The sequence below is a fragment of the Syngnathus typhle genome, linkage group LG11 (genome assembly GCF_033458585.1).
Source record: "Syngnathus typhle isolate RoL2023-S1 ecotype Sweden linkage group LG11, RoL_Styp_1.0, whole genome shotgun sequence".
Lineage (NCBI taxonomy): Eukaryota > Metazoa > Chordata > Actinopteri > Syngnathiformes > Syngnathidae > Syngnathus > Syngnathus typhle.
Genome location: NC_083748.1, coordinates 6038969 through 6057021, shown reverse-complemented (window position 1 = coordinate 6057021; position 18053 = coordinate 6038969). Strand labels below are relative to the sequence as shown.

The window sequence follows — 18053 nt, the reverse complement described above, 5'->3', positions numbered from 1 at the left end:
TTTTTTTACGCATACATGCATCGTGTAGCACATACATACAGTGTATATATAATATACAGGGTGGGAGGCACGCACTTCCAAAATAGATGCATGACGAATAATTGAAATATGAACAAAATGCATACTGATCTGCAAAATTGGTGCTAAACTATAGTACTTTTAAGTGAGGCGTTCATCACGTAACCTTTGTACCTCTCGCGAGATTTCGCGAAGATCAGTAAACATGGCGGACGAACATGGACGGAAGTGGGACCGGTGCCTGGCCGACACCGCGGTGAAAACGGGTGAATATCATTTTTGTAACATCGCAAACGTACTATTACTTTAAAATATTTTATATTGTATGTTAATATTGTGTCTGTTATCAGGAAAATAATTTGTGATCGATCTAAATACAGTTCTGTAATGATGCCCTTTTGCAGGACATTCGCTTAACTACTGCGCGCGTGCGTGCGTCCGTGACAGTGAGGTCAACTTCATGGGGTGCTAGGTGGCCGCTGTTGCTTTTTTTTTCCTTTGTCTTTTAGCTTTGATTTGCTTTGATTGCTTTTATCTTGTGCACTTTCTGACTTTCTTTGTGGCGCCGTTGTGTGGCAGCCTTGTGAGAGCCTATTGAGTTGCGCTCATGCCATCTGTGTGTTTTTTGTATACCCACTCTGTGGTATGGATACTGCTGGGGCCTGAATTTCCCCACCCCTGGGGATCAATAAATATTCAATCAAATGCATTCGCTGAGGATTTAACAGAAGATTGAAATTCAAGAATACATATCGTTCTTCAAAACAAGCTCTTCTTTTAAGTCTCCCTTGTGTCTGATGTCAGTTGAATTGAAAATGCACATTCTTTTAACAACCTTGCACCGTAGATTAAGTACATATGCGCTATTTGCATCAGGTCCAGCAGTCAAATGGGGGCCTTCCTCCAGATGGTACTTACTTTCCTCAAGTGTCCTCACAGAGAAGCACTGTGCAACTAATCTCAGATGACACTGGATGTAATTAAACCATAAACTTGTTGAAGGCTGTATCCACCCCCAAACAGTCCATCCCTAATCTAATATGAATCACATGCATACTTCTTGTCCACTAGAGACAATATTAGCATTTGGCTTGTTGCTGCCTTCTATGTGCACTTTAGAGCAGTGGCCTGAAGAGTGGGCTGCGGTCTGTGATTGCCTCCACGATGGAGGTCACGGTCTTGCTAATCGCTTTTTTGTTTGATCATTAGCAGGACTGATTTTTACACTTTTTATTAAGTCCAGCAAAGCCACACTTTTAGAAAAAAATAATAATCTAATCATCAGTAAAAATGTTGAAACTAGTTCTCATGTTCAATGAGGAATCAATAACAAGCTTACTTTTCAAAGGGAGTGTACGCCTTTATCTTGGACACTATATTCAAAGAATGAATCATTCATATTTCCTGGATGAGAGCTGCTTGTATAAATTCCTTTTCTTCTCTGGGATGACTCCAGGTCAAATCTCCCGGACATCCCGTGGTTTAACTATCGTCCTTGTAAATGGCGCCAAACGAGTGTCACGTAGCGCCAGCACTACCACCACCACCACCAGGTCAACGAAAGATGCTAGAACAAGCCCAGCGTATGCTGTGACAAATGGAAAATGGTGAAATACTTGGAAACAAACAAAGACTGGCAAACAATCCACTTGACTCTGTGTGACGCCACCATCAGCATAATAAAATTCGCTTCTTGCCGGGAGGAAAACATCTGCATTCTTTGAGCTCACTCTCGCAAACTGCCAGCTGTGTGTAAGTGCCTCTCGTGGCCTAACTCTGTCGAATATGTGTTGGTAATGCCGTCAGTACGAGGTAGATATGGTGAATGTTATGTAATTTACGAAATGATTGTCGCTAGCTTTGGGTTAGCTACATATTGCTTCGTATTCGAGAGTAGTTGTTTTGGATATCGGTTCAATTGAATTTGCATGTTGTGAAACGAACATCATATTGGTGGAATTTTGAGAGGATAAACAAATATCTAACAATAGCCCCCTGAGAGCCTGGCGTGGATTTTCGGGCCTGCGGTTTGTATATATTTTGTTGCCGCACAAATCTTTTCATTATAGCCAGACAAAGACAAGCTTGATTCAAAGGGACATGTTGATTTGCTCTCATATTTCCCGACGAGTCTTGCTATGAAAATCAGCGCCTGGCACGAGAGCAAAGCGAAGTCGAACTAAACGCGCAGCCTTAACTTGAGCAAAATATTTGGACGAAAATGATGCATATGGTTTAATGTCGATCCGGACTGATAATGAAGATGAGCTTTTCTTGTTTGACTTTACTAAAACTAATGGAAAACAGTCCACGGGTTCTGGTTGAAGAACATCGGTCATGCTGCATAGCTCTCTGAATCCAATTAAGAGTCAAGAGGGGCCCAAATCAGAGTCAGAGTCAGCTTTATTGTCAATTTTTTTTTTATATGTTTTCTGTGCTGGCTGGCCTGCCACTGGGTGCGGCGTGGCCTGCACATTCCTCCTCTAGGTCCTCTCCGGTCCGAGACAAAACAAGCGTGGTGATTTTTGTGCCACTGCCCGACAATTCTTATGGCTGCGCTGCATGGGACCGACACCATAGCATTCAATTCCTTTAACTACATGTGCAGCAGGTCCCTATTCCCCGCAAATCATGGGGCTCGACTATAAATATATATATATTTTTTAAAATAATTCTCCTTTTCAATTGATAGAATGCTTTGCATGGCACAATGCATTATTTAAGCTATAAGGACATTTATCCTTGACGTGTGTTTTATATGCTTAAAAATTTAGACTTTTTTTTTTTTTTTTTAATCCAAAGTTGAGTCAAATCAACCCAATCTCCTGGGTCAGTCTCATTTTTAACCTAGCAGTTTTAAGGGTCTACTTGGAGTTAATTGTTTTGATTTATGTTGCACTATGTTTTTATTTTGGTATAGATTGTATTATATATAAATAACACTGGTATGTTAAAAAAAGTATAAATACGTAGGTCGGAAGGTTGTATGATTCCAAGTCCAGGACGTCTGTTTCCCGTCCACCGTGCCAGACACTTTATGAGTGGATCAAACATAATGACCCCACCTCAGCGCTTGAGTTGAGTCACTGCAGTCGAGTTGTTAATGCCGTCTATTTTTCTTCCCCTTTGCAGTAACCGGCCTGGGTGTAGGGATTGTCTTCTCCATCCTTCTCTTTAAACGTAAGTCATCAGTGTAAAGAGAACCAGGCTCTCCTCATTTAGCTGATGAATGAATGTTTTTGTTCTCCCGCCAGGACGCACATGGCCTGTCTCGTTCGGTGCCGGTTTGGGTTTGGGCATGGGCTACTCCAACTGCCAGAATGACTTCAGGTCACCGTACTTGATTCATGGCCGCGTGGTTAAGGTGAGCGTGAAGAAGGTCTGTTCACACATGCACACCTAAGGCTACATGATTTTTGTTTTCCTCTCAGGACCAGCAGTGAAGGATTAAAGAGGATGCGAGCGGATTCACTACATAAGCATCTGTTTCATGTTGCGCTTTGGCTGTGTCACTTATGCCCACTTTGGCCCCGCTTAGGGCACTCAATGTATATTTAATAAAGTGAGTCAAGAAGATTCTTTGCCACTCCTTTTGTCTCTTTCAGACCAATAAACTGTGGTTTGGGTGTGGGAGGTAAGATTGTGTGTTAATGAGCTCTGAGACTTGACCGCCTGCTGGTTTGGAATGAGGGCCAGGTTCAGCATCTGCAGCCCGGTTGGAGAGTAGGAGGAGAAAGCGTTTAAGAGAAATATCATGAAATAGAGACAAAGAAAAATATTCACTGGGGTCGTTGGGGGGGCTTCTTTGTGGATTTTTTTAATACACAGAAATAAAGGGAATTAATTACTTACCGAGCAGCTAGATCCATTCCATTTCCAGTTCCTTGATATTATTTCACTTTGAAAGTGTTGCTACAAAGACAGAAGCGTCAACATCGATTAAACTGCTTTCCATAACAAAGACATAAAGGAAGATTCAATACACTACATCTGGGGCCTTGTCCCAATTCTCCTCTATGTACACTTCAGGTTATTGTGAAGACAGAATTGCCGTCTGCATGTCATTTCCCAAAGCATCACAAGGTCGACGTGGCTTGTGTAATCACTAGCAGCGTGCCCTCATCATCAAGATTGAGTGCATGTGCTCGGACCACTCCTGCGATTGCACGCTAGTCCGATTGAAGAGGAAGAAGACAAAGAGCAAATGTTAGTGTGGACGTCAGTTGACGTTTGGCCCCCTGCTGAAGCAGAATCCGCGGAATGTAGAAGTCGGCGCTTGGGTCTTATTGCTAACAGGTGAGTCCAACACTTTTTCATCTTAAGAAAACGAGTTCTTGACAAAGTGCTCGTTTTCCTTCTCCATCATGTCTTTCGGTTGAAGCCCACACATTCCAGCGCACAAAGGAACGAAGCTTTTAAAGGTCACACGCTTCAACAGCGGTGCTTCGCAGAAAGCATGTCAGATATTGAGCCTATCGCTCATCCCCTGTTCATTGAAATATGTCTTTGCTAATTAAACTGATAAGGCCATTCATGGACTCAAGCCAGGTTATACACCTGTGCAGCGCCTGCAGGTTCATGCCCAGGTCAAGCAGTTCAGTATATACTGACTAAAAAAAAAAATTGTCAACAGATGGCAGATTTAGAAATGTATTGTGAATTTGTTGCTGTTAGGCTGGATATGGATTCCTCATGGAATATTTTTGTTAATATGGATGCCCCCCCCCCCTTTTACACACCCCTCCTGTTGGCCCGTTATAACATTTATTAAGAGTCTACTGTATCTACATGTCTCGAGTTGTAGTTCTGTTTGGCATCTGAATAGTTTTGCTGATCAAAATTAGCTCTCCAAAGGTGAGCAATTTACTTGTAGTTTTCTCGTGTAATAGATAAATAAGCACAATTATAGAATAAAACAAACATTTGAATTGATTTATTTGTTTTGTAAAGAGAATCATTTGTTAGCTCGTGTTTTAAATGCAAGTAGATTGTGAAAGTGTACCTAATAAACTGTCCAGTAATTTTGTCGAGTTTTGATTTCTTTTCATATTTTGGGCTAAAACGCGAGTGGTGCATATAAAACATGTTCCGTCCCATGTTGTTAAGCGTGACTAATCCATGTTATCTGGCCGGAACACCACCTGACCTCGCCTTTAACTTTCAAAGAACCTTTTTCAAACTGGACATGCAAGCCCCCCTCACAGCAGGCGCTCCGTTTTTTTCCCCCTCACAACCACAGCTTGGAAAGAGATTTTCAGTGGCCTTTAACGTGGGACTAAACTCGGACTGGAGGAGGACGAGAGAAAGAAAGAAGGGGAGGGGCGCTCCGGGCTGATGGAGTTTGACATGAGATAGCAGCGCACAGCCCATCTATCTCCTCATCCTCCTACTTCCTTCCTCGAACCCCGGACACGCTATTGCCGCTGCCGCTCCTGGATGATGTGACCGCTAAATGACAGAGCGGGTTTGGATTTCCCACCACAGAGCAGGATCTTTATTTCCCTTGACTATCTACACATCTCTTTTTTTGTATTCCTGGGAGACGGCGTTAACGCGCAGCAACGGTAAGATCGGTGGACCGTTACTTTTTTCAAATTACCAACTTGTAATGTCATCCCAACATTATTTCATTCTTTATTCGGTGATATATCAAAGTTCGACGCCAGGAAACCCAATTTGGCGTGACTTTTTTTTTTCAAATCCTATAAATAAAATGTAATCTCATTATGTTTATCTGCGTTGCGAGTGAAAACCGTGTAAACTCAAGATGAGTGTCAAATGCTGCCCGACTAAGTACTTTATAGTAAGGCTGTATAAATTCCAGTATTACCAATAATACAAAACAGCTTCCTTTCCTCTCCGTCAGGCGTTTTCAAAGGGTGAGATAAATTTAGATGTTTTTGTTTACATAAAAATGTATTTACTGTAACTGGCATTTTATTTAACAGTTCTTTCCAAAACATTTGGCGCTAGAACATTAGGTACATTTTTTTTTTTTAATTTTCCTATACTCAAGCAGAGCATAATGTTGCAATGTCTTCCAAAAAAAATAGATTAAATGTACATTTTAAGAATAAAACCTCTGCCTCATATTTGTTGGCAGAGGTTGTTTTTTTTAGAATTTTTTTAGGTGGTTCTTAAAGCATGTGACGACTACTACCGTAGTAAATCTACGGCTAATCTAAAGGCTTAATAATATATTCCTGAAACTCACTTTTCACTACCTGCTATGGGAAAAGTAAACATGAAATTATAGGTCAACTATTGTCGCTGAACACATTCCGTGAGATCTACTTTCCCAAACTTCAGGTTGAGGGCCCAAAATGGGTTGCTGTAATGCGGGGAGAGGGAGTAGACTATTGTCAGAAAAAAAATAAAAATAAAATACTGTGAACTGTTTTACTGATCATCAACCAGGCACACAACTTGGCAAATGTTTTTGTAATTAATGTTTGACCTCAAATCCTATCCATCTTTTTTTTTCCAAATTAGTTTACACGCACACTTTGCAGTACATCCATGTAAAACATGATCTACATTTTAATAGGATTGTTTATCAAGACAGCAATGCATTCATATTTTTTAGCAAATTTACAATTGGTTTCCCCGTGTCTGCCTCTTAGAAGAAAACCAAAAAGTGCACAGCAGGCGAAACGTGTTAAAACTCTAGCTTCTAAAAGGACTTGACAGGCTGAGGCATTTTTAAAGAGGGAGGTGAAGTTTTCCTTCTTCCAACTATCGGCCTTTTTAGGGACAATGGGAGTCGAGTCCACCCTAATGTTCTCACTGCAGCTGGTGATTTACATCAGCATGCCTGTGTCCGTTCTTTAACATCACAAACAAGGACGGACATTTTTGGAAAGTTAGCAGCAGGTTCGTTGAGAGTGAATAATCTCAGACGGAAAAAAGTTTGCTGATACTTGTGCCTCTTTAGGTGCAGTCATGTGGCAGAGCATTCTCATTTGCTGCGCCATGTTTCCATCGTGTGCTGCGGCACCGCCCGCGCACATCAACCGCCTGGCGCTGTTCCCTGACAAGAGTGCCTGGTGCGAGGCCAAGAACATCACGCAGATAGTCGGGCACACTGGATGTCAGCCTCGCTCTATTCAAAACAGGTCAGAATGAGACCCCTCCCTTCCCTCGCTTCTATCTGATGATCTCTTCATACAAAAATCACCTTTCAGTGTCTTCCACAACGTGTTTTCTGTAAGTGTTTTTAGCAGAACAAAAAACAATCAATTAAGAAAAAAAAAAAACCCATAAAAGTATTTTATGGCTTCTTTGATTCTTCAAATAAAATCGCCAGCAAAATCATGTTGCATTTGTAATATGTTAACCATTTACCACATGCATTGTTATATAAAAAATGGCGGGGGGATCAACTGCTACTTTTAGGTAGGCTACATACCAGGAAAACTATAGTACTCGCTCTAACTGTCTGACCAACCCCATTTGCGAATCATTATAAAAATGTCACAAGTGAATTAAAATCATATCTCCCTTTTATCAGGGGGAAAATGCTTGTAATAAATTCATAGATTGTCTTTCACATGCTGACATTTATAACTCAATGACTGAACCTATTTAAACTCAAATACTAACCAAAACAGGACCACTGATGCGGGTAAAAACTCAAATTCCAATGTGGAGTCTCACGACATGTTTTAAAAGGTTCCCAGTATAAAAAATGATCTTATGTTATGGGAATCTCCACAAAACACCAGGAGACTTTTGAACTATTCTTTTTTTTTAAGTCATCCATCAATACCAGCTACATACATTGACCGGCAGAATAATGACACGCTCTTCCACTAGATGGCAGAAAGTACAATGAACCTGTAAATCCACTTTTTGTTGATGGTTTAGCGTTACTTGGATGCGTGCGTCGGAATGTGACAAGAGTTAACGGCCTGTGTCCTCCTTACAGAGCTTGCCTGGGCCAATGTTTCAGCTACAGCGTTCCCAACACGTTCCCGCAGTCGACCGAATCTCTGGTGCACTGCGACTCCTGCATGCCTGCCCAGACTCAGTGGGAAGTGGTAAGACTTCTTGCATGTTTGTTAGCTCACGTAACACGCTGACAAGAAAACACAAGGTCCAGACGAGCGTGTTCACAAAAGTCCAAACAAAAAAATGGTGCATTCATTCAATGTTGACAATGTTAATCCGCGTTTGTCGGCAGTTGGTTGTACCTCCGTGACAGGAATCCGGTCTTGCCTCAACAAAGGCTTTGGAGTAAGTATTTTGGAGGGCTGAGTAGACGGGTGGGGGCACAGGTGAGGTCACCTCATGTTGCAGAGGAAAATATTATTATAAAATAGCCGATACCTGATAGACGAGTCGTTTCGGCCCTCAGATTTCGTATGTGTGCGTGTGAGTCCGACTCAACTCCTTTTTAATTATGCTCAAATGGATGTTTGTCTTCGTGGTTATGATTATTGTTGCATGACTTTAACTAGAGCAGGAAATAACAAAGGCAGAGCGCTTGAAAGAGGATCCCACTCACAGTTGCTTTGGCCCTCCAACTCGATCTTGATCAAACCGCTGAGTGATCGTTTTCAATGCACAATGCAAACAGTGAGTGAAGGGACGTTGTGTGAGGTCCGGAGCGCCAGTTTAGCTTGTGCGAGGAATTTATACAATGGGAAGGAAGCAGCAAAAGCGGTAAAATTCGGGCTTCCGTCAAAATGTTCTACACAAAATATGTTTTTTTTAACATTTTTTAAAGATAGCTAGATCGGGAGTTCTCTAAGTGAGGTATAGATAAAGAAATGAAAATATTTATGTCGAATAATTCATTTTGTTATTCAGTTAATAAATTAATTTCAAGTAGACGATGTAAACATTAGCAGTATAATATATCAGCTTTTTTACAGGTGGATCATTTTGGTGGACCCTAGTCAAGTTGAAAGGAATTATAAATAGTTCCAAACAGCCAATTGTTTGTGTTTGTGAACACGCAGGTGACTCTTGAGTGCCCAGGGAATGAAGAGACACCTCGCGTAGACAAGCTAGTGGAGAGAATCTTCTACTGCAGCTGCCAGTCCTGCGGCAAAGAAGGCGGCCAGGAGGGTGCCATGATGCAGCTGTATCCGACAGACAACAGCCTGGACCCCCCATCTTTACCCCTCACCGTTAGCGAGACCCAATCTCACCCGCCGCCCCATTCCGACACACACCCCAAGCACGCTCACGCAGGCCCTCACCCTCTTCCACATACTTCAGATGTAGGCTAGGTTGGATCCATCCCTCCCCTACTTTGCATCCTTCTTAAGGGATAGTGTTGCAGAAGCACTTTGAAGATATGGATTGATTTTATTTGAAAAAAATTAAATTTCGTTTTAGCCATTTTTCATAGATTGTTAACAAATATAAATATATATAAATGCCTTTGTTTGCCGATAACATACATGTGCATTTGTGTACCCAGACAAAACCACATTGAACTGTGGTATGTGCTTTTTATCTGTATTGAATACAATAAAATCTATTGTTGCGATAACTTGATGTATTTGTTTATAAAATGAAAGATGTGTACTTTATACTTTGTTTTCAGTCTTTTACGTATATGTATCTGTTACAATTGAATATCATGTCGGTTTGCCACAAGAGGGCGCTCATACTTTAATAAAAGCAGCCTTAGGCGCTCAAGCAGAGGGAACAAAGGTTTGAGTTGATTTTAACTGACCTAGAAGCGCCAGTAAAAAAAAAAAATACAAAAATTAAATTCAATGCTAACTTATTATTTTTGTAGCGCCTTTCCGTTATGAGTGTTGAACTTTTATTGAAATAAGGGGCAGCAGTTTGAGAAAAATGTACCTGTTAAGGTAGCTTCGGTTTTATTAAAGGTAAAATTGATTAATTTATTGTACAAAAGAGGAGACCATCTGGGGAGCGTAGAAATGATCATCCAGAAAATCCATTTCTTATTAAGCGCAGGTATTAATATTTCATGTACCATGTGATACTGGGCTAGTGCCCAATGATAAATTATTTTGGTGTCAGACTCAGCCTCACTGCGATATGCTCAATAATTCTTCAAAATGAATAATTACGTTTTTACATAATTCCTTAAACAATACTATTTTAGGTACGGATGTTCTTTAAAAAGCCATGAGGACATATTGAAAGGTTACATGTAGGTCACCAATCATGTGCTACAAACCAGGAACACCGCATGCTACCTAAATGTTCAGATAATCTTTTACTCGAAGACCTCAATCAGTACTTGTCATCTATTCCCGGATCTTCTCTTTCTTCAATGTAATTTCATTTGAGCAACGACAGACAGTCTGCACCCCACGACAAATTGATCACCGCCTTATCTCACGGCCACAAAGCTGACAGACGTTGATGCACACGTCATAGGTTATTGTATCAAAACTGGAGATTGGGCATGATTGTACGGTTCCGGGTGTTGTGCGTCATGGCAACGGTAATCCTTGAGCGATAGCTTCTTTTTGGTTAACCTATTTGTGATAATGTCACTCGAGGAAAATTCTGTCCAGAGGATTATGATGACCTCTGTGGAGGTCTCTCTAGAATCGATCGCCTCCTTAGGTTTAAGTGCTACTATTTGTGAGAAATTAATTCTGATTTAATTTGTGTGTGTACTTTTAGTGCATAGTATTTTATTTAATCAATTTTGTGCACGCTATTCTTCTTTTCCCTTTAATTTTTCCTTCCTTTCTCTGCGAGATGTTTGTGCACTCATGGCCAACAATGAGGCACTCGAAAGCGGCCAAGACTATAAGACTACATGTTGCAAATGCCCTGCAAAAGAAGGTTCTTTTATAGTTCTTCATGTGATCCAGAAGTCCTTGCCAACTACAAAACACCAGCAAGTCTCCTATTTCTTTCAAATGTTCCGGAAAAACTCGCCACATTGCTTCAGAAACAAGGGCATTAACATCTTTGAAACCTTTTTCTCTGCTTTTCCACTGAGCCCACGGCGCAGAAACCGTTTTGGTCGAGGTGACAAATGACCCGCTGATGGCAGCAGATGCTGGTTCTCCATCATTACCGTTCCTCCAAACCGCAGACCATAATATCTTACTAGAGCGCCTGCACAATACCGGGCAATAAATTTGTCGGGAGAACTGCCTGTGTTCCCCCTTGAAGCTGAAAAGTCCAGAGAACTCCAAATACACGGAACATTGCTGCAAGGATTCTTAGCAGACAGCAAAAACAGAAACACGTGAGCCCTCCTATCTGCTTGCACCCACTTCAATCGCTTCCCTTTACCCCATGGCGTTGAATACAAAATCTTGCTGTCAACACATCTCTGTATCCATGGCAATGCTTCTCCCCTTACTCCTCATCCACGCAACCTTCGTTCCAAAAACAACGTCCATCCCCCCAAGACCAATCTACACTTCGTGGCTTGATTGCGTCTTCTGCTTGGCTGCTTTCCCCGACCACCCTGAGGACTCTGACTGGAGACTTTTATAAAGAAACTCAAAACCTTCCATTTTTAATACATCAGTTATAAATCAATTAAGGACAGACTAAAAAACTCAGTTGACGATGTAAAATGATTGTTAAACGACTGGATGTTCACAAAAAAAAAACTCATTTGGATGAAACTAAAGGGTTAAAGAAATTCCACTGAATAAATAATTAATTTCCCTTGAAAAGATTATCCATGTCGGGAAAGATATCACACACAGCTCTTTCGCCACGTGAGCGTGCATGCGCTCGTGCTCGTGGGCTCGGGTTGTGGTAGATTGGAATCGAGCACTCGGTGCTCGACTGTGTGGTCTGTCTGTATTGAGAGTCGGGGAGATGTGGACTGAGCGGGCAGTAAAAGATCGACTTGTACTGCATCCTTGCCTCCGTGTATTATTGGTGAAACAACCAGTAAGCAACCCACGGTTAGTGACAACACTACAACAGTGTATCAGAGCATAAAGCCACAACACGGGTCGCGCGCCCCAAGTGTCGTCCTCGCTTTCAGCGTCGCCGCAACTCGCAGGTGAGGCACATCATTTGGAAAAACTGTCTCCACAAGTCTTATTTGTTCTTGTGAACAGCTCTGCGCGTTTCACACCATTAACACTTGAATTACACTGAGTGGACTCGTTGGAATACGAACACACTTGCAGGTAAGCACTATTTACTACTTCAATACATCCGAATTGTTTATATAGTAAGAGGAAACGTCGCTAAATGATTATAAAGTGTATTAAAACGAAGCTCTATGCATAAATGAGCGTTTAATCGCTTGCATATTCTGCACGTTTAAGATTAAAATGGATCGTCTGTACCAACTGTCAAGATGAAGGGGCAAATGATTGATGCAAAGGTGCGCGCGCGCGCGTAAGAGCTATATGATCCTCATTTGCATTTACCGTAATGATTTTCTGACCAAGAATGGGATTGAAAGGGGACCTGTAATGACTTTGACTTCCTAATTAAATATTCATTCCCCTACTCACCTCCCATCTTCAGAATGTGTGGCACTGATGTTGACCTGGATGATGGAGGCTCACTTGAAGAGGAGAAGGATGAAGACTTGTGGCTGGATGAACGAGTGAAGATGCTGCCCCCTCCCGTGGCCCACAGCGGGGGTTCCGCGTGGGGCACCAAAAGAGGCAGGGCGGGCTGCGTGGTCTGTGGGGTGGTTCTGGTTCTTTGGAACATATGTGTGCTCCTGGCTGGTGCTGTGCTCCTGACGCTGGTCTTCTCCTTGGTGCTGCTGCCCGCAGTGGTGCTGCTCTATGCTGGATTCCTGTGCCATTCCAGGGTGAGTTGATTCCAACGTACTGTCTCCGTATGTCTGGAATTAAAGTGGTGACTTGAGATAGGGATTTGCATGACGATATTTTTGGACTGAGTGGGTCCGAACCATGAACATTGCCAAACACAAAAGGCCTGTGCTGTTCTTGCTCTTGAATACAATATTACAATTTTGAATGGTTCTACTTTCCGGGCGAGTCCACTACAATAAAACTGAAGTATTTGTGGTTGCCATGGCAATAACAAATACCTCACTTATTTACAAGTGGATTATATTGTAATCTTTTTGTTTGCTGTTAAATTATTGCACATTTGTATAAGCAAACACTGTAAGGAGCTAAATATCAATCACGTCACACAAACCCTGAGGGATCAGCAGATTTTGTTCTGCATGGGTCTTGGTGTCACATCTTCCTGTGAAGATCTACAGCTACGTCCTTGAATAAGCCATCCCCGCCTCGCATGCTACCGTTGCAGATATTATATTTCATCATTGCATGGCAGTGTGGACAATCAGCAGAGTAAAGCAGTAAAATATTCTGCTCCAAATAATTGAGAGCAAAATAATCATGGTCCAAGTTTTAGTCAATCAAGGTTGGGGAACATCGTCCTGTCTATCAAGGAACTAATAACTGAATCAATTGCACCGCAATTGTGATGCAGCACAGTGTCTGCCTCCCAAGTCTGAGGTGAATTGTAAAAGTATTCTGCCTTGCTCCCACATTCCCAAAACATGCATTTCAACTTCATTGACCATTATTGGGTTTAGTTAATATCTCATCAAAACAAACAAATATTATTCTATTTGTGAAACAGCTGGCTGCCATTCGTATTACAGGGCATCGTCACCACCTAATGGGAAGGAGTGTGAGTAGCCGGTATTCCAACCCTTCAAAATGTAAGCCGCACGACCTGAGCTGTACAAATTAACCTCCTGATGGCCTTCCATGTGCATACGCATGTATGTGTAGGAAATTATAAATGGCGCTTGAAATGCGCATATGCAAATGTGTAGGAAATTATAAATGGTGCTTGAAGTCATCTATAAATAATGTATGAGTACTAAAGAACTAAGAGGTGCTCTCAGCTTTTTATATATATATATACACATATATATATACATATATACATATATACATATATATATACATATATATAATACATATATATATATAAATCCAGTTGCCTTCGTGGCAGATTACCGTACCAAACAGACATTTCAAAAGGCGCGTTCATTGTTTTCCTCCTCACTGTAATTTATTTTATAAACCAGCTCTATTAGGTTAATTAGGCATAATTATGTATATTACTTATTATAACATTTCCTAAATCTGAAGGAACAATTCAATGCTGACAATGAAAAATGTTTCTCTCCTTTTGCAAATATCAAGAATGTGAAAAAAATAGTCATTAGCTTCAGAGGAGCCGGTTTGCAAATGAGTTGGCTATTGAGGGACTTGTGATGGCTTTATTTGTGGCGAGACTTCCTGCCTCCTTATGCACAGCATGCAACCGCTCAGGTCTCAACCGTGAGCCGTTCAAGCAGTAAAGTGTAGCCTGGGAGCTGTCCAAAGTAAAAACAGAGAAATTTTACGCTTCCTAAGAGATCGTCTGAGCCGTAACAGAGTCAGGAATGCCGCAATGCTGAGACAGGGTGCTTTAACACGGTACGATCGTTGCATCAAAAGCGATTGTTGCAGTCCGACAAGAATTCTCAGATTATGGGATGCTGCATTTGTTTGTGAACACGACAATAAAAAATGCTAAATGCTGGATTGTTTGTCACATTTCTGGTGCGACAGAAATTTTGCACGTTTGTGTTTGTGTATGAACTTCCCCTTTGCCCTCATTGATTGATAGCTGAGAGACTTGGTGAGAACTCCGAGACAGTTGTGTCACAGTTCACTGCCCACACGACAGCTCTCCTTTACAAATATTAAAATGCAAACGCTCCTATTTCCAGTACATAGGTAGACATCAATCAAAAGTCCAGGTTTTCAACTTGTGCCTCTCGGGTTGCATGTGGCACTTTCATACGTCTGCTGTGTGTTCTTGTAAGACTAAAATAAAATCATTTAGAGAAATACCCTCCTATGTGTGTGTCCTAACACAGATCCTGGGCAGCTCGTCGGCCATCTGCAATTACCTTGACGACAACAGTTGCTCTGCCCTCATCATCCTGGGCTTTGTGATGATGTCACCGCTCGTGGTGCTTGCGGCGGCACTTTTCTGTGGTCTCCTGCGAAGGTTTCGACTCCTGCTTCTCATTCAGCCAATCAGTCGCGCATGGTACAGAGGGAGGTTGATGGACTGGGTGGGCAGCGTTCACGCTTGGGTCTGATTGCTACATTAAGGTGCCGGATAAAACGCCTGGCATGCTGAGTGAAAGGAAGGTTGCCTTTTCATACCTCGTGTTTTTCCCTGTGAGCCAAGGCATATACTTCATATCAGAAAAACCTCCTGGCACACCACTCAGAAAAAATGTTACACATGGAATATATTACGGCGGTTCCTTGACAGTTTACAAAAAAATGCTGTGTATTTAATAAACAAAATATGACATAATATCGGGGACAGAAATTCACATCTACTCTAATTACCTCATTAAGCTCGAATAATAGTTGTTTTTTGCAGAGGATAAAGAATGTATGCCTGTGAGTATTGTTATATTGTCTGGCTATATGTGTTGCTGCAACGCTTGTGTTCAGATAGCTACTGTTATAAACATTATATCACCGCCATGCCGGTTTTATTTGTTTAGTTGGTGCCGAGTGTTAAAGTAGAATTTGAGCATCAGATTGCTTTGGCTCATTCTGCTTGCTCTCGAGTCATTTGCTTTAATGTCTGCATGCCCAGCATCTTCTTCATCTTGCTTTGTATTATTGTTATCTTGGAAGTATAGAAGAAAAAGTATTACTCAAATATTGCTGTAGGCTACACATCCAGTAAATTATATGTTGATTGTAAATTTTAGAGCATATTTCAGTAGCGGGAAAATAAATATTTTTGCCTTATTGCTTGAGCCAAACAACATAAACACACATTGTCATGTTGACTATTCCCGTCAATACAAATAGATTCTGGTAGATTTCTTTTGTGGTGTGACCTATCCACTAAATAAAATCAAATAAAGTTTACTGATTTGACTCCAGTGAGTAATTGCTTGACATTAAAATCAGACAAGGCAGACACTCACAAAGGACAACATGGGTCTGATTGGAAGACAAAGTATCCAATAAATTCTCATTCAAATCAATGTTAACAATATGCAAGCACGCGCAAAACAAGCGAGGTAATCAGCTAATCAAGTTTGAAAATCTATCGTGGCGATGTTCATGGCCCATTTAATCACCCGAGTATTGCGTTTAGCGACAAATACATAATTTTGAGGAATTACCGCATTCTACTGGAACCATGTGTATTATTAGCATCATAATCTGCCTGGCATGTTCAATAAAGAACTTTATCACCGGGCAAAAATATTTTACAAGACTGTATATTTCGAGCATTCCAGCCAAAGCAGTCGACAAAAACAAAAGTTGTGCATTTCTGAATATCAAGCTAGCCTTTAAATACCACTGACAATTTAGCAGCCCACACGTTTTTACTCAAACAATGTTCCAATTTGAAGTGATTGAGGTAATAGATTTTTCTGTATGCCCAAAGTGTGTCAAGTACGTACGTCAACATCAGGCTAGAAAAATGGCATACGTGCCACAGCCGCGCTGAGTCAACAGGGTGATTCCAATTCAAGAACAATGTTCAGTGTAAAGTGAATAATTGCATTATCTGGAATTGACTTTATACAATAGCTATTGTGTCCATGTGTGTGTCTGTGTGTGTGCGTACCTACAACCATACTAAGCTTGTTCAATTTGTATACGATTCCCGAGAAAGAAAAAAAACTATTTCAGGGCACGAGTGGCCAAGCTAATAACATCCTTTCAAGACGAGGGATAATGGTTACAACAAAGTGTGATTTGCACATTTTCTACACAGCCAACAAATGTGGATGATGAAGCACTCAAGTGTATAATTACCAGCAGTCAGTGAGGCACGGCGAAGCTCTCTGAGGAAAAACACTTCCAGGGCAGGCTGTAGGCGTGGGGTAGCAAATACTTTTAATTAGTGCAATATGAATCTTCTCTTTTTATGGTTCATTTAAAGACACTCAACCAATTAGCTTTTTGCCATATCAAATCACTTCAAGTCAAATTTATGTCCGTTGGGTTTGATAGCATTGGGCAAAGGCACCAAGCATGCAATGGAGATGGTACAGCCGCTGCTGGGATTATAATGAGCCGGCCCATGACATAGCTCGCCGGCCCGGTCCTATCGCCTATGTGACGACACTCACCCAGCAGGGCTTTTTTGTTTTCTTAATATGCCCCTTGAGTCAGATATGCTCCTTGACTGTGAGCCTGAAATCACCAGCGCCACATCTGCTACCACATGCAAACTCCACAGATTAAGGCTGGAACTGTGTTGCTAATGTTGCTAAATAAAAAATACATGCAGTCACCCTGAAGGCACTTTCAACCCAAGCAATTGCAAATATTGTGTTCTTTATTTGTAGGGGTTGTGAACTGGCGGCCCTTTAGTGGTCTGTGGCTGTATTGCAGGTGGTCCGCAATAATTTAAAATTGGAAAATAATTTTTAAAAGATAAAATTAATTTATTATTTAGACTTGATTTATTTTCTAGCTAATTTTGTGACTCATTTATCCATCCAAATTATATCAAATGTAGTTGAGATTCCCAAAATAAACATACAGATCCAAATAAATAGTCTGTATAGGTCTATCCTCCTTCAGTGCAAAACAAAATAATAACAACAAATGCTTTCAATTTTAGATGAATGTCAGTGCAGATGTGTTTCTTATCGCTCCTAAAGTATCCTTGATTTCAAGCTGGCTGCACAATATACGCCTTTGCCTCATAACAACAGCGTCTCATCTGGGCTCTGCTTTGCTGCTGTTTTATGAAGCACTCAAGCTCAATCTATAAGCCATTTAGGGCTCTCAATTCATTTCCCTCTTGTATACTGTCATCATATACACATACACACACACACACACACACACACATTGGCCACTACAATGTCCCTTCTCTACCTTTCATTTCCAGCCTCATTGTTCCTAATTAGCACTCCCCCGGGGATACACGTATCTCTTTTGGGTTGTTTACTTCAGCATCAGCCTCTCTGGATTCCTTAGCTTAATATTTAATTGACACCATGGTGTCATCTCCAGAGTATTCTGCTGCCAGGTTTTTATGTGCGCCTTTAGCAGAAACTC

At 41.2% G+C, this 18053-nt stretch overlaps 3 protein-coding genes and 1 long non-coding RNA gene across 6 annotated transcripts; 3 read left to right on the top strand and 1 right to left on the bottom strand.

Moving 5' to 3' along the window:
- Positions 1-202: 202 nt before the first annotated feature.
- On the top strand, positions 203-3594 carry LOC133162343 (MICOS complex subunit Mic10-like). The gene is made up of 4 exons (XM_061291471.1): positions 203-284; positions 3151-3198; positions 3273-3382; positions 3450-3594. The coding sequence occupies exons 1-4, from the start codon at positions 224-226 to the stop codon at positions 3459-3461; spliced, it is 231 nt and encodes a 76-aa protein (XP_061147455.1). The 5' UTR covers positions 203-223; the 3' UTR covers positions 3462-3594.
- On the bottom strand, positions 2404-17438 carry LOC133162345 (uncharacterized). Its single transcript, XR_009716206.1, has 5 exons — positions 16797-17438; positions 14903-15177; positions 12456-12796; positions 3871-3930; positions 2404-3723 (listed from the first exon to the last, which is right to left on the bottom strand). It is a non-coding gene; the product is annotated as an uncharacterized LOC133162345 (long non-coding RNA).
- nbl1 (NBL1, DAN family BMP antagonist) lies at positions 4168-9520 on the top strand. 2 transcript variants are annotated; one of them, XM_061291457.1, is made up of 5 exons: positions 4179-4314; positions 5258-5582; positions 6953-7133; positions 7946-8057; positions 8982-9520. In XM_061291457.1, exons 2-5 carry the CDS (start codon positions 5471-5473, stop codon positions 9252-9254), a joined length of 678 nt encoding a protein of 225 aa, XP_061147441.1. In that variant the 5' UTR covers positions 4179-4314; positions 5258-5470; the 3' UTR covers positions 9255-9520. The 2 variants fall into 2 exon arrangements, with proteins under 2 accessions (XP_061147442.1, XP_061147441.1); XM_061291458.1 differs by lacking the exon at positions 5258-5582 and having other exon boundaries at positions 4168-4314.
- On the top strand, positions 11939-15097 carry LOC133162338 (transmembrane protein 88). 2 transcript variants are annotated; one of them, XM_061291467.1, is made up of 4 exons: positions 11939-11992; positions 12051-12122; positions 12469-12763; positions 14870-15097. In XM_061291467.1, the coding sequence occupies exons 3-4, from the start codon at positions 12470-12472 to the stop codon at positions 15095-15097; spliced, it is 522 nt and encodes a 173-aa protein (XP_061147451.1). In that variant the 5' UTR covers positions 11939-11992; positions 12051-12122; position 12469. The 2 variants fall into 2 exon arrangements, with proteins under 2 accessions (XP_061147451.1, XP_061147450.1); XM_061291466.1 differs by having other exon boundaries at positions 11945-12122.
- Positions 17439-18053: the final 615 nt, after the last annotated feature.